The sequence below is a fragment of the Salvelinus sp. IW2-2015 genome, linkage group LG19, assembly GCF_002910315.2.
Source record: "Salvelinus sp. IW2-2015 linkage group LG19, ASM291031v2, whole genome shotgun sequence".
In the NCBI taxonomy this organism is placed as follows: domain Eukaryota; kingdom Metazoa; phylum Chordata; class Actinopteri; order Salmoniformes; family Salmonidae; genus Salvelinus; species Salvelinus sp. IW2-2015.
In genome coordinates, this window is record NC_036859.1 from 19,150,110 (window position 1) to 19,174,205 (window position 24,096).

Here is a 24,096-nt window from a genome sequence, read left to right on the forward strand (position 1 = left end):
CTGAAAGGGTCCATACTGCCACCTGCAGGGTGCTGTTTAAACAGGTATAAAGCCACGGATGGCAATTTACTGCCACCTGCAGTTGGAATGTTTGCTCACAAGTATAATTAATTGGCTGATCCCTCCTGATGACCCGGATGGAATCATGTGATCCTTCCTCAAACCATAGGAAGTTCCACCCAATTGACTACTTGAAAATGGTGAAAGTGCTCAATGGTGCTTCCTGTGGTAAATCAAGCTTTTGGGCACTAGAGTTCTCTATCTATTGCTATGATTTCACCAGACCGCACTTCGGTAATGTTGAAGAGTTAAAGGGGCAATCCTTTTAAAAGCTTAATACTGTTTTGGTAATTTTTTAAGATATATATTCTTCAAGAATCAATAGGTATTCATTTATAAGTCCAACAATGTATGTAGCAACAGAGTACCACAGTATGAGTCATAATACCCATAAAACCTAGCGGTCAAACAAGGAAATGGTTCCAATTGTTTTCCACAGTTCATTTTTCCCATAGGGGATTTTAGAAACACTTAAAGTAAGGGCTGTGTTTCATGTAAACTTACCCTGGCGTGACGTTTTGATAACTGTGTAAATCTCTATAGGACAAGGTGACTTTTATCAATATATTTTCCTGCATTTACCCCCCCAAAAAAGAAATGCTAATTAGCTACTAATGAGTAGAACTACAAATGCCTTGATCTGGACGAGACTGCTGAATTGAAGCAAAGGTAAGAATCTCTGGATTAACAATCTAATGTTAGCTAAATTTAGTAATGAATAAATTGGCAATTCTGTTAACTGTCTTGTGCAAGTTTGAAATTGACACAATACCTGTTAGCAAAGGTGTCAGCTAGATATGAAGTGCAGGGATTTGTAGTCTTGCATGTCTACATTGATGCTAATTAGCATTTTTGAATCTGAGAGTAAATAGAGCCAAATATATTGATAAGTCACCTTGTCCGAGAGAGAGTTACATGGTTATCAAAACGTCAGGCCAGGGTAAACAGCATTTTTGGTTCTTAAATTCAACAACTAAATATTATTTATAAAAAGCAATCTAATTACAGTTTTTTTTTAAGACTATAATTTGTTTGCGAACATGATAGCTGTACTTTTAGTTTATGGTTGATGAATCTTGTTTGCCATTAGCCAATCCAGTGTTTCTCAAATGAGTTCAAAGCATGTGAATGCATCCAACTCGTATTTACTACTTCACAACTGGAAATTACCACCTTCCCACTCATAAAACTAGTAGAAGAAAGGTGCTTTATGAAGTGATTGTTTATTGACATTCGTTAACAGTACTATGCTCGAATTGAAAGCGCAGCCTGAGAATTACTGCATGTGAGCTCATCAGACAGGAAATAGTGGGGACGGACAGTGAAACATGTAGACCTGTGAGAGGGTTTCTGAGACCTAAAGAATGGTCATAAAACGTTCACTAGCTGCAAACAATCTCTTTAAGGAAAAATATAAAATAAGCAACAGATTATTGTTTGAAAATTACATTGCTTGTTCTTCGCCACAGGAAATGTGCATAGCATTAGACACATTTTCAACAGTAACTTAAAACATTCGGATTCTTATACTGTACATACTGAACAACAACATAGACAATACATAAAAAATACATGAATAACACCAATCTTGTACTGCATATGACATTTTATCATTTCAAAATGCTTTGACAATACATTTCCTGTATAAACTTGATCTTACAGCCTTCCAATTTCATAATAGCAACTATAAATGCACTCACTGTACATTTCAAAATCTTAATTGTCCAAGGAAAGGAACACGAGAGAAAGTGAAAAGATTTTAACAAAAACATAGGTCATGTAAGTACAGTAGTAGTGTTCAATATCAGTTTCTGGTGTCTCTCTTCTAATATCAAACTACTATAACAATGAACATGATAGCACATACACAATTATTCAATTGGTCTGCAATCAACTCAGTTATAGGCCTACGTATGCCTGACAGTGGCATTTTGTCATATACAGTGTTTTCATGTTAAGGCATGGCATTTGCAGACCACAACAGCTGTCCTATCCTATAATGATAAAGTCGCTATAGGATATGTGCATTAAATGACAACATGAGGGGAAATTAATAAAGCAACCCTGTGGGGTCTGTCCTAAATGGATGTGGCATGGTAACCTAGAACTGACAAAAGACCCACCAACGTGACGTTAATTTTAAGTCCATTACATGTTCATGTCACAGCACGTATGACTGTGGCCAAGAGTAGACATACAGGCATACACTGAAACAAAATCGAACATGTTAACCTGCTGCTATAACAGAAGTGCGGTAACAAGTCAACAGCATTGTAATCTACTGTTTTTTGATTTGTTCAGCCAGAACTATAGTGTATAATAATTGCAAGTAGTGTTACATTTAAAAACATTAAAAAATATAATAGATTTCTGTTCAAATAGTTGTATACATATATTTAAGGTGAACTTAGTGTCAACTCCTCAGAAGTGCAACAAATATTCAGGAAGAATAAGATCCAGTACTATCTAAACACAATACCCGCAAATTTACTTTAATTGTTCTCTCTTGGTTTGCCTCAGTGTTTGAATATATATTTAAACAATGCAATATGTCCAGTTCTGTGTTCCATGCTTGAAAAAATTATATAAAAACCTGGCAAAATATTTAAACACTTCCTTCCAAAATAATCTGTCTACCATGTACAAATGAAACACAACAATCTTGTGACAATGAAACATTCATAATATCCTGACTCAARTGTGTTAAAACAAGAGATGACACACCTCATGTAAACATCAAATGCTTCTCAAGGTCAAGAGGGGGAAAAGAAGTGTTGTTTTCACATGGAGCACATCGGAAAGAAATTCTGATCTGACGTTGTTTAAGGGGGTTTCTTCACATCGCTTCACTCTAATTACCTACAGTAAAACTGGTTTGTGTTCGTTTCCCAATCAGCTTCAAGGTTTACGTCAATTCCACACATGCTTTTAGTGATAAAACATAGTTTTGACTTCAATTAAAGTATAACAACTTCAATATCATTAGAATCCTCGAACAGTCGTTTTGCAATTGCGGTAGGATCTTGCGACACTATTGAATCTCTCCTGATGCATCACAATGTTCACAAAATCTTGGTAAAAACTTAGGGCAATTAAGAACTTGAGAGATGTTGATGACCCAGTCCTTTGCTGATGTCATATCCTGGGATAATCCCAGTGGCAGCAGTATTTGAAGTGGAATTGGTTGTAGTGGTTCACGTGACAGTATTTGAGGCATTTCTCTCCCTCTGATAATGCGAGTTGAGGCATTTCTTCTAGTGATAATGTTGGTTGTGGTTGGTGATGTGATGATGCTTGCTGAGGCTGTTGGTGCAAGGTGCACTGTGAGAGAGGGACTAGACTATTCATTGGCGTGTGTGATGTGTTAAGTCAAGGCCCTGAGTACTGTTATAGGCTGAGCAAATAAGAGCTATGTGCCTTTATGCAAACAAAGGTACATTGTAACATGTGAGTAATGCATGTGGTGGTGCTTGGCTTTTCCTTTTGCTTGTATACTGTACATAAGATTGTTAAAAAAGAGAAATGTACAGTCCTCTGGCTGTTGTATTGAAATGTACAGTATAAAGGGAGTGAGTCCACAGTCCTGAGGCACAGGATCCTATTTAAGTTCTTGATTGCTTCGCAAATGGCACCCTATTCCCTACATAATGCAGTACATTTGACCAGAGCTCTATGGTCTCTGGTCAAAAGTAGTGCACTATATAGGAAATAAGGTGCCATTTGGGATGCACACCTTCTCTCTCCTTCACTCAAGGCCAAAAGTGCTGGTCTCCTCCACAGCGATCAGCAGTTTCTCATAGAGCATGGTGTAGGAGGGGTATGGAGGGAGATCCAGCCGGTTGAAGCATGTGTGTGCCCTGGAAGATATAGACCATGCATCAGAGCAGACAACCAATTCAACAGAATAGAGTTCTTACAAATACTATACATTGTTATGCAGTGGTTTGGAGGATAACAGCATAGGACAGTCAATCTATACCTGTAATAGCAGGAGGTAATGGTAGAAATGATTGTCTAGGTCCACTCTACTTTGGGTAGAGCGCTTATATTACCTTGGAAGAGCGGTGATCTTGCCCCACTTCTCGATACAGAAGCGTCGCAGGCCGTTACTGCCCCGTAGCGCAGTGAAGCCCTCGTAGGGAACACTGGAGGTGCCAGTCACAAACTGCAGCAGACGCAGCCTCTGTTCATTGTTGAAGCGCTCCACGGCCCCCCAGAACCACCGGATCACTATGTGGCTGTCATGGTAGCCTGCGATGCAGAAGGACAATAGGGCATGTCAAAGACTGGGTACAGAGGTTGGTAGCTTGGTCCCATATCAGATGTGATGTGCGGTAGCCAACTCCTTTATTGTTGACATGCCATAGAAGAGTTGGCTACAGCATATACAGTATAGAAATCAGGCAACAGGGATGATGGTTCAACAAGGGACGTTTTACGTCTTCGTGGAGGAATTATATCATAGCATTGAGTGCAACATAGCGATCATAATGACATTGAAGGCAATATGTTTCAACTAGTAAAAAATAGTAAACTTAGACTATGGAGTTGCCAGCATTCGGTAATGACTCATGCCACATAAGCAGAGGGAAAGTGCACATACACTGTACAGCGAAACAGGCTACAGTAACGTAACCATAATACACCCTTGAACGTAACACAGGCAATGACAAAGATCATTAGTACCGGCAATACAAGTCACTACAATAATATACAGCTCTGGGAAAAATTCCCAGAGCTGTATTAATGTAGCCTACTGATACACTAATGATAGTGAGTATGCTAAGAGTATTTTCTTTGCATATTTTTTTCAAGGTGGAGAAGGAAGCAGCAGCACTAGAGCTTCAGGTGCAACTGGAGATAGTGGTCAGAGCAGGAACCTTCAGGTACAACTTAAGAGCACAAACCTAAACATGTAGGCTATGATTTTAGATTAATATGTGCTTTATTTATGAGATTATCAGTAGGACTGTAATTGCGGGGGGGAATACAATCGATGACTGCACAAGTAATACAATACAAGTTATTTACGATGTTAATCTCATTCTGCAGAGCAACCTGGGGGGGAGAGCCATTCTGGAGGAGCAGCAGGACTGTGATTCCGAAGCTCAGACTGCTCTCCCAAAGAAGAGAACAAAAAAAAATAGAAAACCAGGTGAGTTGGCAGAAGACGAGCCCATTGCTAATGCAGCCATGGATTACAAAATCAAGATCCACAATGTGGTACTGAACACTGTTGTTGAAAGTATTCACTGTCGTTATGCAGCAAATACAGTGCCGTGTGCAGATGTCTCCTGCATGAATCCGAAGCATTTTCTTGAGATCAGAGAAAAGGGCGTTCCAAAGACAGCCATGAAGGAGCTCAGCAAATTCTTACTGGAATTTGATGAACATGSCACTGTTGCAGCATTGCAGGCTGAACTGATCAGCCTTGCACAACAGTGGGAAAGACTGAAACAGTCAGCATTGGAGGAGTACAACACCAGGGCTGCCGCTGCCAGTGATGAATCAGGGGAAGGCTTTGAGGATCCTGATGAAAGTGTGAAGTTGGTGAGCAGAATTTGTTCCACATGTAAAAACTGCCCGGTACACTGCTATCTTCCCCTGTCTCTACAATCTGCTCACGGATGCGTATCACATCATTGATTTGGGCTACAAGTCCCTCCTCACCCTATCCATCACTCAGGTGGCTAGTGAGAGGACCTTCTCCACCCTGAAATTCATGAAGAACCGCCTAAGAACCTCCCTCACTCAAGAGAACCTTGAAGCGTTCGTTTTGATGGCAACAGAGAAAGAGATTCTTATGGGACTTGACAAAGATGACATCATTGACAAGATGGCAGAGAGCAGTGAGTTACTGCGCCTCCTACTGGTTTACTAGTGGTAATTACTCACTGGTTACTCTGAAGTAGCTATGCTATGACTCTTCCTTAACAGGCTGACAAGAGTGAAAGAACATTTGCTGTGAGTTAAAGCTTTTGTACAGAGGCATGTTTTTTGGACTTTCGTATTATACTTGCAGTTATGTAGCCAATGTTCAATTTCATTGACTCAGTGTATAGATGTTTATTTTTGTGCTGTTTGTTTTATGGACACCAKTGAGTGAACATTGTAATCTACATGTTTTTGTAGAGGAGTGCTTTTTTGACTTTTGTATTATACTTACTTACATTTTTGTAGCTTATGTTCAAGTTCAGTGAATGTGTGTGTGAAGTTTTGATACGCTTGATGCTTGAATATAAAGATAATCATTTGAGCTAGCTCTGTATATCTCATCCTCCATTTAAAAGTGTAGGCTAATTATTTTGTGTGTCCAGCCTTGTACATTTGTATGTGCTACAGTATGATTGGTGTATTCCTAGTGAGTTTSAGGGTGCACCCATAGCTATAGCATACCTTAAACTCAGTGTTCAGATAGGCTAATTGTTGGTCAGTCCCAAATGTTTGTATTTTGTAATGTGGATAACTTCTTCCCAGATGAATATAGTGACCAAATGTATAACTAGTTTGGTACCGTTACATCAACTAATAGGGTTAGCCTACAAAATTAGCGGTCTGGTGGTTTGCGTGAACAGGGTGGCCTGGGATGGAGTCAAATTTCCGGCCTGAATTATTGTTTCAGTCCACCCCTGCACATGGGTGCCATGGTAGTGGATACATTGCCTTTTAAAAACATGTTGGGACACACATCCTAGACTAAAATGCAAGTTTGTAGATTTTCCATTAGGTAATATGCTCCCTTGAAGTCTGCTCACCTCCTCTATACTCTGTGTTGTTCCTCCAGTCATTGAGGTCTATCTCAGCTGTCCCAGCGATGACCAGCTCCAACTCTCTGGCATCGAACACTGACACCAGCCGGGAATCCACCACCTGGAGAAATATATCCGAAACATAGAACATTAAAAACGATGTAGGAGTGTACATATTTAGACACATTGCTCCTGTCAATCACTTGGTGACTTCATTTGATAGTCAGGTTCTATTGCATTCTAAGAAACTTGAAGAAATCATATTTGAAGTGCAAAGTGAAAGCCCTCTGAAAGCATAGACAGGCTGGGAAAAAACTAATTAGACATATTGGGGGAAATTATGCCATGGCCATTGACTGTTGCCCTGAGAGCGTTTACTGTACCTCATAGAAGCCCCTGACCAGTGCCTCTGTCTGCTTGACCACTCCTCTCTCCACCCTCCATTTCACCATGCGGTCAATGTACTCCTTCTTATTCTTCTCTGTCACATTAATGTTAGCCCCTCCAGACTTCAGCTCTCTCTCTGTTACCTGCCCGCAAATAGAGCAATATCCATGTTACAATACAGACATACCTTACAATGCAAAAGTCCCAATGAAAGCACACTACATAACCAAATGTATGTGGACAACTGCTTGTCGAACATCTCATTCCAAAATCATGGGCATTACTATGGAGTTGGTCCCCCTTTGCTGCTATAACTGCCTCCACTCTTCTGGGAAGGCTTTCCACTAGATGTGGGAACATTGCTGCGGGGACTTCCATTCAGGCATTAGAGAGATAGGGAGAGGTCATGAGCAGATGAGCTCCTCCATTTTTCAGCATGTTTTTAAAAAATATATAGATTTAGAGTTAAATTAACTTGGATTTTTCGGCAGGGATATACAGTTGAAGTCGGAAGTTTACATACACTTCGGTTGGAGTCATTAAAACTCGTTTTTCAACCACTCCACACATTTCTTGTGAACAAACTATAGTTTTGGGAAGTCAGTTAGGACATCTACTTTGTGCATGACACAAGTCATTTTTCCAACAATTGTTTACAGACAGATTATTTCACTCTATCAGAATTCCAGTGGGTCAGAAGTTTACATACTAAGTTGACTGTGCCTTTAAACAGCTTGGGAAATTCCAGAAAATGATGTCATGTCTTTAGAAGCTTCTGATAGGCTAATTGACATCATTTGAGTCAATTGAAGGTGTACCTGTGGATGTATTTCAAGGCCTACCTTCAAACTCAGTGCCTCTTTGCTTGACATCATGGGGAAAATCAAAAGAAATCAGCCAACACCTCAGAAAAAAAWWTTGTAGACCTCCACAAGTCTGGTTCATCCTTGGGAGCAATTTCCAAACGCCTGAAAGTACCATGTTCATCTGTACAAACAATAGTACGCAAGTATAAACACCATGGGACCACGCAGCTGTCATACCGCTCAGGAAGGAGACGGGTTCTGTCTCCTAGAGATGAATGTACTTTGGTGCGAAACGTGCAAATCAATCCCAGAACAACAGCAAAGGACCTTGTGAAGATTCTGGCGGAAACAGGTACAAAAGTATCAACGTCCACAGTAAAATGAGTCCTATATTGACATAACCTGAAAGGCCGCTCAGCAAGGAAGAAGCCACTGCTCCAAAACCGCTATAAAAAACCCAGACTACAGTTTGCAACTGCACATGGGGACAAAGATTGTACTTTTTGAAGAAATGTCCTTTGGTCTGATGAAACAAAAATAGAACTGTTTGGCCCCAATGACCATTATGTTTGGAGGAAAAAGGGGGWGGCTTGCAAGCCGAAGAACACCATCCCAACTGTGAAGCACGGGGGTGGCAGCATCATGTTGTGGGGGTGCTTTGCTGAAGGAGGGACTGGTGCACTTCACGAAATAGATGGCACATGAGGAAGGAAAATTATGTGGATATATTGAAGCAATATCTCAAGACATCAGTCAGGAAGTTAAAGCTTGGTCGCAAATGGGTCTTCCAAATGGACAATGACCCCAAGYATACTTCCAAAGTTGTGGCAAAATGGCTTAAGGACAACAAAGTCGAGGTATTGGAGTGGCCATCACAAAGCCCTGACCTCAATCCTATAGAAAACTTGTGGGCAGAACTGAAAAAGCGTGTGCGAGCAGGAGGCCTACAAACCTGACTCCGTTACACCAGCTCTGTCAGGAGGAATGGGCCAAAATTCACCCAATTTATTGTGGGAAGCTTGTAGAAGGCTAACCAAAACATTTGCCCCAAGTTAAACAATTTAAAGGCAATGCTACCAAATACTAATTGAGTGTATGTAAACTTCTGACCCACTGGGAATATGATGAAAGAAAKAAAAGCTGAAATAAATCATTCTCTCTATTATTCTGACATTTCACATTCTTGAAATAAAGTGGTGATCCTAACTGACCTAAAACAGGGATTTTTTTTACTGGGATTAAATTTCAGGAATTGTGAAACTGAGTTTAAATCTATTTGGCTAAGGTGTAAGTAAACTCCCGACTTCAACTGTATACAGGATGCTACCCTCCACAGCATAACTTTCACTCCAGATCAAAACTCCAAACGTACAGCCTAATTTTGGAAGACCAGATACAACTTCAGTTAGCACTGAGGCGTGAAGTGAAATGTGTCGAAGCCTTTTAGCCCAACACATGGCAGGAGTCTCACAGACTATCCCTCCCAAATCTAGAGGTCTTGAAGCACCCTCCTGCTGTTCAGGACCATCCACTGGCATTTTCTACAAGAAATCTGCCTCCAGAAATAAAGCTTTTCCCAAGTGAGTGTGACTCCTACTCCCGCTGCCTGCTGCACTGCTGCTTGGATTCCACCTGGCGATCTGTTCACGTCTGCTCTGGCTTGTCTCTCCCTGTCTGGTACAGGTACCCCCACCACACTCACCCCTCTCTACCGAGCTTTCACTTACCTCCAGCACACAGGCACTGTTGGGGCGAGTGACTCTGAACTTACAATGACTAGCCCCAAGTAAAAAAAAAAAAAAAAAAATGGTGCATTTTGCTATGTGCCTCATGACTCCTGCATGCTTTGTTGACTATGAACTTTCTTGTTTATCCTACCGTGGGACAGACTGTTTGTTCCCACACTCGGGACTCTGACTCTCTATTGGTTACATAGACTTTTGGCCCCCCATCCTATTCTAACCACCTCTTGCGGCTGTGTATTTATGTTACCTGATGAAATTGCTGTATAATATGATCCTGTTGCCATCTAATGCTCATTCAAATGTCATAAATCAACACTGCAGAGCTCTACCTGTCCTACGCCGTGCCTTGATTGTATTACTGTTGATGATATCTGGAAATGTGCATGTACAGCCTGGCCCATCTACTGTTGCTAGCCCCAATTCTGACTTGTGCTTTGATATGTTTCACTGATGTCTGCTCTTGTAAAAGCCTGGGTTTTCTGCACATTTAACACTAGAAGCTTATTACCTAAAATTGATCAATTGAAAGTGTGGTTTCACAGCTCCAATCCAGATGTGTTGGTCATTATTGAGACGTGGTTAAGGAAGAGTGTTTTGAATACTGGATGCCAACCTTTCTGGCTATAACCTTGTTCGGCAAGACAGATCTTCCTAAGGTGGGGGAGTGGCAATCTTTACCAAGGATCACCTTCAGTGCTCGGTTATCTCCACTTRGTCTGTCCCCAAACAATTTGATTTGCTGGTTTTAAGCATTGAACTTTCGATTAGCTCTTTGTTGACTGTTTAAGTTTTTTTTTGTCCTCCATCAGCACCGGCCTGTACCCTACCTGCTGGCCCCTAAACTCTCTCTGAATTTGTCCTGCTACAGTAGGTGACCTAAACTGGGACATGCTTAAACTACCTGACCAAGTCCTAAAGCAATGGGACTCCCTAAATCTTTCTCAGATTATTACCAATCCCACAAGGTATGACTCCAAACACCCAGAAAAGGCTACTCTCCTCAATGTTCTCCTCACAAATAATCCTGATAGGTACCAGTCTGGTGTTGTTTTGTAATGACCTTTGTGATCACTGTTTAACAGCCTGTGTTCGTAATGGCTACTCAGTGAAACGTCCTGTCCTGATTTGTCAAAGACGCTTGCTAAAAAACTTTAATGAGCAAGCCTACCTTCATGACCTGGCCTCTGTAAATTGGTATAGAATCAGCTTGATCCCCTCTGTCAAAGAAGCTTGGACGTTCTTTTTTGATATCTTCAGTGACTTCAGTGATATTGTTAACAAACACGCCCCCATAAAGAAAATTTGAAATGGGTTCAGCCCCTGGTTCGACCGTGATCTTGCAGAGTTACTCCACCTCAAGAATTCCATTTGGCGAAAGGCTCGGCACACGCATACTCAGGCTGACTAGCTCTCGTTCAGGCAAATGAGAAATAAGTGCACTCAGACTATCCGGATGGCCAAAGTTCGTTACTTTAAGGAGCAGTTCTCTCTCTGTCGGTGTAACCCCAAGAAGTTCTCAAACGGTTAATGACCTGGAGAATAAATCCTCCTCCTCACAGCTGCCCATGTCCGTTAAAGTTGATTTTTGAGGTTGTTACTAACAAGACGCACATGGTTGAGCTCTTTAATCACCACTTCATTAAGTCAGGATTCCTATTTGACACAGCCATGCCTCCTTGCCCGTCCAACATTTCCTCATCCCTCACCCCTTCTAATGCGACTATCCCCGATGCTCCTCCCTCTTTTTCCCCTGCCCGCAACAAAGTTTCTCCCTGCAGGCAGTCACTGAGTCCGAGGTGCTAAAGGAGCTCCTTAAACTTGACCCTAAAAAAACATCTGTCACTGCAACCTTAAAGGTCCTCAATAATGTCACCATTGCCCTTGATTCTAAGCAATGTTGTGCTGCTTTTTCTATTGACTTGGCCAAAGCTTTTGATACGGTAGACTATTCCATTCTTGTGGTCCGGCTAAGGAGTATTGGTGTCTCTGAGGGGTCTCCTGGTTTGCTAACTACCTCTCTCAAAGAGTGCAGTGTATAAAGTCAGAACATCTGCCTGTCACCAAGGGAGTACCCCAAGGCTCGATCCTAGGCCCCATGCTCTTCTCAATTTACATCAACAACATAGCTCAGTCAGTAGGAAGCTCTCTTACCATTAATATGCAGATGATACAGTCTTATACTCAACTGGCGCCTCCCCAGATTTTGTGTTAAACGCTCTACAACAAAGCTTTCTTAGTGTCCAACAAGCTTTCTCTACCCTTAAACTTCTTCTGAACAGCTCCAAAACAAAGGTCACGTGGTTTGGTAAGAAGAATGCCCCTCTCCCCACAGGTGTGATTACTACTTCTGAGGGTTTAGAGCTTGAGGTAGTCACCTTATACAAGTACTTGGGAGTATGGCTAGACGGTACACRTTCTCTCAGCACATGTCAAAGCTGCAGGCTAAAGTTAAATCTAGACATGGTTTGCCAAACTAACCCTGATTCAGATGACCGTGCTAGATTATGGAGACGTAATTTATAGATCGGCAGGTAAGGGTGCTCTCGAGCGGCTAGATGTTCTTTACCATTCGGCCATAAGATTTGCCACCAATGCTCCTTAAAGGACACATCACTGCACTCTATACTCTTCTGTAAACTGGTCATCTCTGTATATCTGTCGCAAGACCCACTGGTTGTTGCTTATTTATAAAACCCTCTTAGGCCTCACTCCCCCCTATCTGAGATATCTACTGCAGCCCTCATCCTCCACATACAACACCTGTTCTGCCAGTCACATTCTGTTAAAGGTCCCCAAAGCACACATGTCCCTGGGTCGCTTGTCTTTTCAGTTCGCTGGAGCTAGCGACTGGAATGAGCTGCAACAAACACTCAAACTGGACAGTTTTATCTCAATCTCTTCATTCAAAGACTCAATCATGGACACTCTTACTGACAGTTGTGGCTGCTTTGCTAGATGTATTGTTGCCTGTCCCTTCTTGCCCTTTGTGCTGTTGTCTGTGCCCAACAATGTTTCTACCCTGTTTTGTGCTTCTGCCATGTTGTGATGCTGCCATGCTATGGTGTCGTCATAGGTCTCTCTTTATGTAGTGTTGTTGTCTCTTGTCGTGATGTGTGTTTGGTCCTATATTTTTATTTTATTTATAATCCCAGGCCCCATCCCCGCACGAGGCCTTTTGGTAGGCCATCATTGTAAATAAGAATGATTTCTTAATTGATTTGCTTAGTTAAATAAAGGTTAATGTTGGGCAATGTCTGGCTCGCAGTCTGTGTTCCAATTCATCCCAAAGGTGTTCGATGGAGTTAAGGTCAGAGCTCTGTGCAGGCCAGTCAAGTTCTTCCACACCAAAATCGACAAACCATTTCTGTATGGACTTCGCTTTGTGCATGGGGACATTGTCATGCTGAAACATAAAAGGGCCTTCTCCAAACTGCTGCCACAAAGTTAGAAGCACAGAATTGTCTAGAATGTCATTGTATGCTGTAGCATTAAGATTTCCCTTCACTGGAACTAAGGGCCCTAGCACGAACATCCCCAGACAATTATTCCTCCTCCACCAAACTTTACAGTTGGCACTATGCATTCTGGCAGGTATCGTTTTCCTGGCATCCGCCAAACCCAGATTAGTCCGTCAGCCTGCCAGATGGTGAAGCGTGATTCATCACTCCAGAGAACACATTTCCACTGTTCCAGAGTTTTACACAGCGAGCTTTACACCACTCCAGGCGACGCTTGACATTGAGCGTGGTGATCTTAGGCTTGTGTGCGGCTCCTCGGCCATGGAAACCCATTTCATGAAGCTCCCAACGAACTGTTCTTTTGCTGACTTTGCTTCCAGAGGTAGTTTGGAACTCGGTAGTAAGTGTTGCAACTGAGGCCAGACGATTTTTACGAGCTACGCGCTTCAGCACTCGGCTGTCCCGTTCTGTGAGCTTGTGTGGCCTACCACTTAGCGGCTGATCCGTTGTTGCTCCTAGACCTTTCCACTTCACAATAACAGCCCTTACAGTTGACCGGGGCAGCTCTAGCAGGGCAGAAATTGGACGAACTGACTTATTGAAAATGTGGCCATGTTGAAATTCACTGAGCTCTTCAGGATGGCCATTCTACTGTCAATGTTTGTCTATGGAGATTGCATGACTGTGTGCTCGATTTTATACACCTGTCAGCAACGGGTGTGGCGGAAATAGCTGAATCAACTAATTTGAAGTAGTGTCCACATACTTTATATATAGTGTATATACTGAAGATATACACTGATCATGAAGATCATTTCGTAGTAAAATAACATCTTATACCTTAGCTTGCTTTGGGTTTATGTTTAGATACTACGCATTTCTTATCATTGAGGACACCACCGGAGGTTGCTGAGGGGGGGGACGGCTCATAATAATAGCTTGAACGGAGCGAATGGAATGGCATCAAACACATGGAAACCATGTTTGATGTATTTGATACCATTCCACTCATTCCGCTCCAGCCATTACGACAAGCCCGTCCCCCCCAATGAAGGTGCCACCAACCTCCTGTGGAGGACACACACATACCTGTCCGAAGACTTCCTCATTCACAGTGAAGGTAAGGTCCAGCATGTCTGTGATGTCATTGTCTTTCATCCACTGTAGACTCTGATGGAACTCCTCATCTAGGTATTCCAGATCACTCAGGTCAGTGGCTCTGCACAGGTAAACATATTTATCTCACACATTAACTGCTTTGGGGTTCACTATGTATTACTGCACAAAGCAACCCACTGCCTTAGTGAATCAAGGGGAGTAACTCACTCACTAGCCTGAGGTGCATTTTCTTTGTGTTTAATTGTAAAGAATGCTGATTGTGTCAGTTGTTGTAGCCCATTATCATCCTGTCTAGGGAGACTTGTCATTAGTGCTCACGCTAGAAAGTCACTCAATCTGGGTTAGACTGTGTTAAGCCTCAAACTTCTTTGGACATTTATGCCAGACTGCACACTAATCCAATATGGATAATTTTTCTTTGTTGTTAACGTGGCAGAGACATTTTTCTGTACAGAAGAATTGTAAAGGCCAATGTCGAGAGACAGAGACACTCACAGTCTGAGGAGAGCCTTGTAGAAGGGTCGTGTGAAGAAGGCATCCAGGAGATACTGGTGGATCAACACCAGTCCCAAAATACGCCCACTAAACCGGAACCTGCACACAAACACACACAGACAGGTCTCACACACAAGTTCAAAATCTTCAATATAGAAATGCTACCAAAAATAATTTACAGAAACTCGTTACAAATAAAGTCATCCATGATTCACCAAATTACATTTTTGAAAGAAACAACATTTTTTAAGCATATGTTTTCTTTTCATTCTCCTCCATTTACACTGAATGATGTTAAGTCAGGATTTCTAATAGTAATGTAAAATTAACAAATTTACAGAAAGACCTGTGTGAAGGCCAACTTACAGAAGAGGCAATTAAAACTTTTCAGTCTCAAAAAACACCAGGGCTTGATGGTATACCAGTAGAGGTATATCAGACCTTTTTTGACATACTCAAATATACATTATTAGCGTGTTTTAATTACTTCTATAAAAATTGTAGACTTTCAGGTACTCAACAATGACTGATTTCATTACTACTAAAACAGGACCCAGGTGGTAAGTATAAAGATCTAGTCCGTTTAATAAAACTGGAGGCCTCTTACACTTCAATGTTGTGATGTGAAAATCCTGGCAAAATGCATAGCACAATGAATAAAAAAGGTTTTACCAGATATTGTTCATCCTGATCAGACAGGTTTTCTACATGTATATATTATCTCCAATATATCGTCCAACAATTACTTGAACCAATTGAACATTATGAAACATCAAAGATACCAGGCCTGGTCTTCAGAGCAGATTTTGAAAAGGCGTTTGATAAAGTATGACTAGAATTTATATATAAATGCCTGGATTACTTTAATTTCGGTGAATCTCTTATATAATGGGTTAAAGTTATGTACAGCAACCCCAGATGTAAAATAGTTTCTCAGAAAGTATTGAGCATTTAAGAGGAGTAAAACAAGGCTGTCTGTCTGTCCCAGGTTCTCTCACGTCACCCCGCTCCTCCGCTCTCTCCACTGGCTTCCAGTTGAAGCTCGCATCCGCTACAAGACCATGGTGCTTGCCTACGGAGCTGTGAGGGGAACGGCACCTCCRTACCTTCAGGCTCTGATCAGGCCCTACACCCAAACAAGGGCACTGCGTTCATCCACCTCTGGCCTGCTCGCCTCCCTACCTCTGAGGAAGTACAGTTCCCGCTCAGCCCAGTCAAAACTGTTCGCTGCTCTGGCACCCCAATGGTGGAACAAACTCCCTCACGACGCCAGGTCAGCGGAGTCAATCACCACCTTCCGGAGACACCTGAAACCCCACCTCTTTAAGGAATACCTAGGATAGGATAAAGTAATCCTTCTAACCCCCCCCCCCCCCCCCTTAAAAGAGTTAGATGCACTATTGTAAAGTGGTTGTTCCACTGGATATCATAAGGTGAATGCACCAATTTGTAAGTCGCTCTGGATAAGAGCGTCTGCTAAATGACTTAAATGTAAATGTAAATGTTGTTTCCATATCTATTTATTGTGGCCATTGAAAGTAGATCCAACAAGAACATCAAGGGGTTAGAAATCCAGGGCATAAAAACAAGTGTCAATGTATGCTGATGACTCAAGTTTTTTTCTTAAGTCCGCATTGTGGATCTCTGCACAGTCTCATTGAAGATCTTGATCACTTTTCTAGTCTCTGGATTAAAACCTAATTATGACAAGTGTCCATATTACGTATTGGATCATTAAAAAACAGTGTTTACGCTACCTTGTAGGTTACCAATAAAATGGGCAGATGGTGAAGTAGACATACTTGCTATTCACATCTCAAAAAAGATAAAAGAACTGACAAATCAATTTCAATAGAAAGTTAGCAAAAATAGATAAGATTCTGTAACCATGGAGAGGTAAATAGACAAGTATTTAAAAATCACATTGATTAACTCTTTGGTCCTATCACAGTTTACTTACTTACTAATGGCGCTGCCTACTCCAGATGACTCGTTTTTTAAATCATGAGCAAAAATATAAAATTTTCTTTGGAATGCTAAGCCAGACAAACATGCCTATTTAACTTGTTTGCCTGCAATATATTAAAGATACAAATTGTCTGAAAGGAATTGGTATAAATAAATAAAAATTACCCGTTTCATTTGAGGACCAAAAAGTTGACAGCTGCGCCATACATGTTGCAAAATAAATGGGAAGAGATTTTCGATGTACTGATTCCATGGCACATGGTTTATGAACTGGTACAAAAAACTACACTTGATTCAACACTTCAAGTTTTTCAATGTAAATTATTATACAAAATTATTGCCACTAACACAATGCTATATATATGGGGCATACAACTAACTATCTCAGCTCTGTAGATTTTGCTGCGAAGAGACAGAATCACTAGATAATTTATTCTGTAGCATGTTTCTGGTCATAGGTTCAGGAATGGTTAAAAAAATCACAACATTGACTTAAAATTAACCTTACAAATAGCAGTGTTGGGTGATTTGGAAAGCCAAATAATAATACGGTTTTCATCTTTAGCTCACAATCTGTGGATACTATACGATTTAGAAAGGTTCAAAATGTATGTAAAACATCACAGCTCAATTGAAAAATATATGACACATGGAAACCAAACAAGGGTGGTCTATGGTGATAGGTGGGATGGGCTGAGAGTGGCTGAGGGGTGGGATTAAAGAGCTTATGTTTAGTAATGTATTGTTATGTGACTGCTTAATATAAAAGTACCATGTATGTATATGTAGCAGAAAAGCTGTAAAAAACAAACAAGATATGTGTCCTCCGAAGAGGGGGGTTGGTGGATGGGTTAATATAAAATACAAATCCAATTAAAGTGTTTAGGTCTCTTGACATGAGATTTCTATGAAACCCATTACTTTTTACCTCCAAACAAGAACAAGCCCAGGGTCATGATCATTAGGACATGGAAAACATTTGAAAATGCTCTGCAACCGAAAACAATTAAGAGTGTTTCTTATTAGACAAGTCAAGGTAGTGACTGGTTTCAGTCAGTTTTCTTCCCTTTGGGGCCTAATGAACACACCCCAGGTTTTATGAGTTTGAAGGAAGCTTAAACACAGGACAAGCAGATGCCCTCACCATTCCAGATGGTTCTCTACGAAGGCGGACATGGGGCTGATCTGGACGGTGTATGTGTCGTTGGCTGAGTACTCAAACAGGCCATAGTAGGGGTTGAACAGCTCCTGAGACAGCAGGAAGAAGAACTCTCTGGATGGCCCACTGTAGTCCAGCCTGATGGTGTGGGAAAAGAAGAGACCTGAGTTATGACAGTAGCAGACAAATAAAACAAACATTCGTTAACCTCTCTATCGCCCAAATATGAGCAGTTTGTTCTTTAAAAGACGAGAGGGGGTTCCGTCTTGACACGTTCATTACTTTTTCAAAGTAACTGAATTGAATTCAGTAATCCTAAAGACATGTTATTTCATGTGTTCAGGTCAACAGAAGAAGCTTTGGTGTACCCCTCCTCTCCTATGAAGGTGATGTAGAGCTTATTCCTCTGTAGTTCCTTGCGTGAGTAGGCCATGACCTGGTTAAAGGTACCCTCCAACAGCAACCAAAAGCTCTTCTCGTATTGAACCACTGAACACATGAAATAACATGTCTTTAGGATTACTGAATTCATTCAGTTACTTGTAAAAATGTAATGAACGTGTCAAGACGGAACCCCTCTCTCGTCTTTTAAAGAAACAAACTGCTCATATTTGGGCGATAGAGAGGTTAACGGAATGTTTGTTTTAATTTGTCTGCTACTGTAATACACTCAGGTCTCTTCTTTTCCCCACCACCATCGGCGTCTGGACTACAGTGGGCCATCCAGAGAGTTCGGCTTCTTCCTGCTGTCTCAGGAGCTGTTCAACCCCTACTATGGCCTTGTGTTTTGAGTACTAGCAATGCGCGAACACATATCACACGTCAGATCTAGCCCGCCCATGGTTCCGTGGAGGAAGGCGCGCTTCTCGTCCAGAGAAGCGCCATTGGAATGGTGAGGGCATCTGTTCGTATGTGTACGCTGTGGTTAAGCTTCTCGTTCATCAACATCGATAAACACCGGTGGGGTGTGTTACATGTGTAGGGCCGCAACAAAGGAAGAAGGAAACTGACTAGAACCAGTCACTACCTTGACTTGTCTAATAAGAAACACTCTTAATTGTTTTCGGTTGCAGAGCATTTTCAAATGTTTTCCATGTCCCTAGATTTATTGACTCTGCGGACCCCTTGTGCTTGTTTTTTGTTTTGGGTGGATAAAAAGATAGATTCGAGGTTTCAATTGAAAATTCTCATCTGTCATGAGACCTGTTATTTCAGTTCTCACTAGAGATATATGTAATGTTTAGTGGATTACAGCCATGGTTTCTACACCACCCACCCTCTTACGGAATGTAACACAACTGTATAGCTTACTATGTTAGATTTTGTTTTTTGACAGGTGGAATTTTTCTTGATTTACTATATTACATACATGGTGCGGCTTTTATACATTATATAAGTCAGTTCACACTATAAGGAAGATAGTCTGACTTCACGCTAATACAGCAGATACATGCCTTTTGGGAATTCCCACCTCCTCAGGTCTCCAGCATCAGTTGACACACATATCGAACCATAGGACACCACTCTTGTTTCGCGCTTCTTCACATGTGTCATATATCTCGATGTTGGCAGATTGTGAGCGTGTGTAAGGAGTGTGGGTGTACAGTAATCTTTGATGTGAACACTTTCTAAATGTATAGGTCGTATCAGCTCGGATAGTGTTGTGAGGTCAGAAGGTTAGAAAACCGTATGCATTTTATTTGGGCTTCTAAGGATCACCCTAAGGAGCGGATCGGTTGTGTATTGGGTTTGTTTTATTAATTATACAAGTAGGTGTACTGGTGTGATTTGTTCTGTTATAGCTCTATTCACTGGACCCTCCAGATAGAGAGTGTGTGCACAGAGCACACTAAGACTAAATGCTTACAGAATAATTCCGCGAGTGATTTCTGCTCTTGGCTTATCGAGCAAATGTCTACAAGAGCTGAGATACGTTAGTCTGTATGCCCCATATGTATGGATTTAATCGCGACGCCTGGTGTTACATATGCTGTGGCTTATTGCTAGTGGGGCTTAGGTGTTTTTGAAGTATAATAGTCCAGCATAAAGTTGTTAGGGCTTCATGAATTTCAACAACGTTTTGACAGTAGAGTTGGCACCTGTCAAGTGCGTTAGTGTCTGATTGTTTGTACGCACTAGAGAGCTTTTATGTGCACACGCCACTGCTTGAATCTTGTGGAACTTGTCCCAAGTACTCTTATCGACAAATCTGGCTTCTTAGTTTCTAATATTGTTGCGCGAAGAATCGTATAGGCGCAGGCCGCTCTTCTATTCTAATTGGTTTCACATCGAGGCAAGGATGAAACGGGTATTTTATTTATTTATACAATTCCTTTCATGACATATATGTATCTTTGTCAGAGTCATAGTGTGCAGGCGAAACAAGTTAAATAGGCGGAATGTCGTCCGTAGCAGAGTGTGGTTTGTCTAAGGCTTAGGAGGGATTCTCTCAAGGAGAAATTTGATTTATTTAGAAATTTTCAGGGATTATTCGCGCTGTAAGCTCATCGAGAGTATTTCATTGATAAAGATGGCAGGTCTGGAAGTGTAGGGACAGCTGCCGAAATTTTGTTAGTGATGTTAGTGCGTGATGGATAGGTAACAAGGCGAAAACTGGTGTATAGGACCATACGTAGGCGCCGGTCAAGAGTTAATCAATGTAGTCGAGGATTCTATCTAAAGGTACTATGGTTCAGGTATCTCATATCGGTCCATCCTGCTCATAGGGGTTAAGAATCTTATCTATTTTGCTAACTGTTTCTAATTGAATATGATTTGTCAGTTCTTTTATCTTTTTTGAGAGTGTGAATAGAAGTTATGTCTACTTCACCATCTGCCCATTTTATTGCGTAACCTACAAGGAGCGTAAACACTGTTTTTAATGATCCAATACGTAATATGGACACTGTGATAATTAGGTTTTAATCCAGAGACTAGAAAAGTAGATCAAGATCTTCAATGAGACTGTGCAAGGAGATCCACAATGCGGACTTAAGAAAAAAACTTGAGTCTGCATACATGCACTGTGTTTTTATGCTGGATTTACCTAAACCCTGATGTTCTATGTTGGATCTACTTTCAATGGCACAATAAATAGAATATGGAAAACATTTAAATTTACATTTAGGTCATTTTATGAGCAGACGCTCTTACTCAGAGCGACTTACAATATGGTGCATTCACCTTATGATATCCAGTGGAACAACCACTTTACAATCATGTGCATCTAACTCTTTTAAGGGGAGGGGGGGGGGTTAGAGGATTACTTTATCCTATCCTAGGTATTCCCCTTAAAGAGGGTGGGGTTTCAGGTGTCTCCGGAAGGTGGTGCATTGACTCCCTGACCTGGCGTCGTGGTAGGGGTTTGTTTCCACCATTGGGGTGCCAGAGCAGCGAACAGTTTTGACTGGGCTGAGCGGGGAACTGTACTTCCTCAGAGGTAGGGAGGCGAGCAGGCCAGAGGGGGTGATGACGCAGTGGCCTTGTTTGGGTGTAGGGCCTGATCAGAGGAGCTGAAGGTTGGGGTGCGTTCCCCTCACAGCTCCGTAGGCAAGCACCATGGTCTTGTAGCGGATGCGAGCTTCAACTGGAAGCCAGTGGAGAGAGCGGAGGAGCGGGGTGACGTGAGAGAACCTGGGACAGACAGACAGCCTTGTTTTATCCTCTTAAATGCTCTACTTTCTGAGAAACTATTTTACATCTGGGGTTGCTGTACATAACTTTAACCCATTATATAAGAGATTCACCGAAATTAAAGTAATCCAGGCATTTATATATAATTCTAGTCATACTTTATCAAACGCCTTTTCAAAATCTGCTCTGAAGACCAGGCCTGGTATCTTTGATGTTTCATAATGTTCAATTGGTTCAAGTAATTGTTGGACGATATTTGGAGATAATATACATGTAGAAAACCTGTCTGATCAGGATGAACAATATCTGGTAAAACCTTTTTTATTCATTGTGCTATGCATTTTGCAGGATTTTCACATCACAACATTGAAGTGTAAGAGGCCTCCAGTTTTATTAAACGGACTAGATCTTTATACTTACCACCTGGGTCCTGTTTTAGTAGTAATGAAATCAGTCATTGTTGAGTACCTGAAAGTCTACAATTTTTATAGAAGTAATTAAAACACGCTAATAATGTATATTTGAGTATGTCAAAAAAGGTCTGATATACCTCTACTGGTATACCATCAAGCCCTGGTGTTTTTTGAGACTGAAAGTTTTAATTGCCTCTTCTGTAAGTTGGCCTTCACACAGGTCTTTCTGTAAATTTGTTAATTTTACATTACTATTAGAAATCCTGACTTAACATCATTCAGTGTAAATGGAGGAGAATGAAAAGAAACATATGCTTAAAAAATGTTGTTTCTTTCAAAAATGTAATTTGGTGAATCATGGATGACTTTATTTGTAACGAGTTTCTGTAAATTATTTTTGGTAGATTTTCTATTTGAAGATTTTGAACTTGTGTGTGAGACCTGTCTGTGTGTGTTTGTGTGCAGGTTCCGGTTTAGTGGGCGTATTTTGGGACTGGTGTTGATCCACCAGTATCTCCTGGATGCCTTCTTCACACGACCCTTCTACAAGGCTCTCCTCAGACTGTGAGTGTCTCTGTCTCTCGACATTGGCTTTACAATTCTTCTGTACAGAAAATGTCTCTGCCACGTTAACAACAAAGAAAAATTATCCAATATTGGATTAGTGTGCAGTCTGGCATAAATGTCCAAAGAGTTTGAGGCTTAACACAGTCTAACCCAGATTGAGTGACTTTTAGCGTGAGCACTAATGACAAGTCTCCCTAGACAGGATGATAATGGGCTACAACAACTGACACAATCAGCATTCTTTACAATTAAACACAAAGAAAATGCACCTCGGCTAGTGAGTGAGTTACTCCCTTGATTCACTAAGGCAGTGGGTTGCTTTGTGCAGTAATACATAGTGAACCCCAAAGCAGTTAATGTGTGAGATAAATATGTTTACCGTGCAGAGCCCACTGACTGAGTGATCTGGAATACCTAGATGAGGAGTTCCATCAGAGTCCTACAGTGGATGAAAGACAATGACATCACAGACATGCTGGACCTTACCTCACTGTGAATGAGGAAGTCTTCGGACAGGTATGTGTGTGTCTCCACAGGAGGTTGGTGGGCACTTCATTGGGGGGGACGGGCTTTCGTGTAATGGCTGGAGCGGAATGAGTGAATGGTATCAAATACATCAAACATGGTTTTCCATGTGTTTGATGCCATTCCTCGCTCCGTTCAAGCTATTATTATGAGCCGTCCCCCTCCAGCAACCTCCGGTGGTGTCCTCAGATGATGAAAGAATATGCGTAGTATCTAAACATAACCAAAGCAAGCTAAGGTATAAGATGTTATTTTACTACGAAATGATCTTCATGATAGTGTATATCTTCAGTATATTACACTTAATAAAGTATGTGGAACTACTTCAAATTAGTTGATTCAGCTATTTCCGCACACCCGTTGCTGACAGGTGTATAAAATCGAGCACACAGTATGCAATCTCCATAGACAAACATTGACAGTAGAATTGGCCATCCTGAAGAGCTCAGTGAATTTTCAACATGGCACATTTTCAATAGTCAGTTCGTCCATTTCTGCCTGCTAGAGCTGCCGGTCAAGCTGTAAGGGCTGTTATTGTGAAGTGGAAAGGTCTAGGAGCAACAACGGATCAGCCGCTAAGTGGTAGGCCACACAAGCTCACAGAACGGGACAGCCGAGTGCTGAAGCGCGTAGCTCGTAAAAATCGTCTGGCCTCAGTTGCAACACTTACTACCGAGTTCCAAACTACCTCTGGAAGCAAAGTCAGCAAAAGAACAGTTCGTTGGGAGCTTCATGAAAATGGGTTTCCATGGCCGAGGAGCCGCACACAAGCCTAAGATCACCACGCTCAATGTCAAGCGTCGCCTGGATGGTGTACAAGCTCGCTGTGTAAAAACTCTGGAAAGTGGAAATGTGTTCTCTGGATGATGAATCACGCTACACCATCTGGCAGGCTGACGGACTAATCTGGGTTTGGCGGATGCCAGGAAAACGATACCTGCCAGAATGCATAGTGCCAATGTAAAGTTTGGTGGAGGAGGAATAATTGTCTGGGGATGTTCGTGCTAGGGCC

General features: G+C 41.6%; 1 protein-coding gene and 1 long non-coding RNA gene across 2 annotated transcripts in view; one reads left to right on the top strand and one right to left on the bottom strand.

Moving 5' to 3' along the window:
* The first annotated feature begins 475 nt into the window (after positions 1-475).
* Positions 476-6,821, top strand: LOC111979461 (uncharacterized). The gene is made up of 4 exons (XR_002879335.2): positions 476-729; positions 4,876-4,946; positions 5,113-5,215; positions 5,327-6,821. It is a non-coding gene; the product is annotated as an uncharacterized lncRNA (long non-coding RNA).
* LOC111979460 (E3 ubiquitin-protein ligase HECW1-like) overlaps positions 1,267-24,096 on the bottom strand; it is a 75,779-nt gene continuing 52,949 nt past the window's right edge. Inside the window, exons 22-28 of the mRNA XM_024010018.2 lie at positions 17,932-18,084; positions 14,820-14,918; positions 14,295-14,424; positions 7,193-7,339; positions 6,816-6,930; positions 4,113-4,311; positions 1,267-3,917 (exon numbers count right to left, since the gene is read on the bottom strand). Of these exons, the coding sequence (XP_023865786.1) occupies positions 3,806-3,917; positions 4,113-4,311; positions 6,816-6,930; positions 7,193-7,339; positions 14,295-14,424; positions 14,820-14,918; positions 17,932-18,084 (955 nt within the window). The 3' untranslated portion in view covers positions 1,267-3,805. The remainder of the gene's footprint in view (positions 3,918-4,112; positions 4,312-6,815; positions 6,931-7,192; positions 7,340-14,294; positions 14,425-14,819; positions 14,919-17,931; positions 18,085-24,096) is intronic.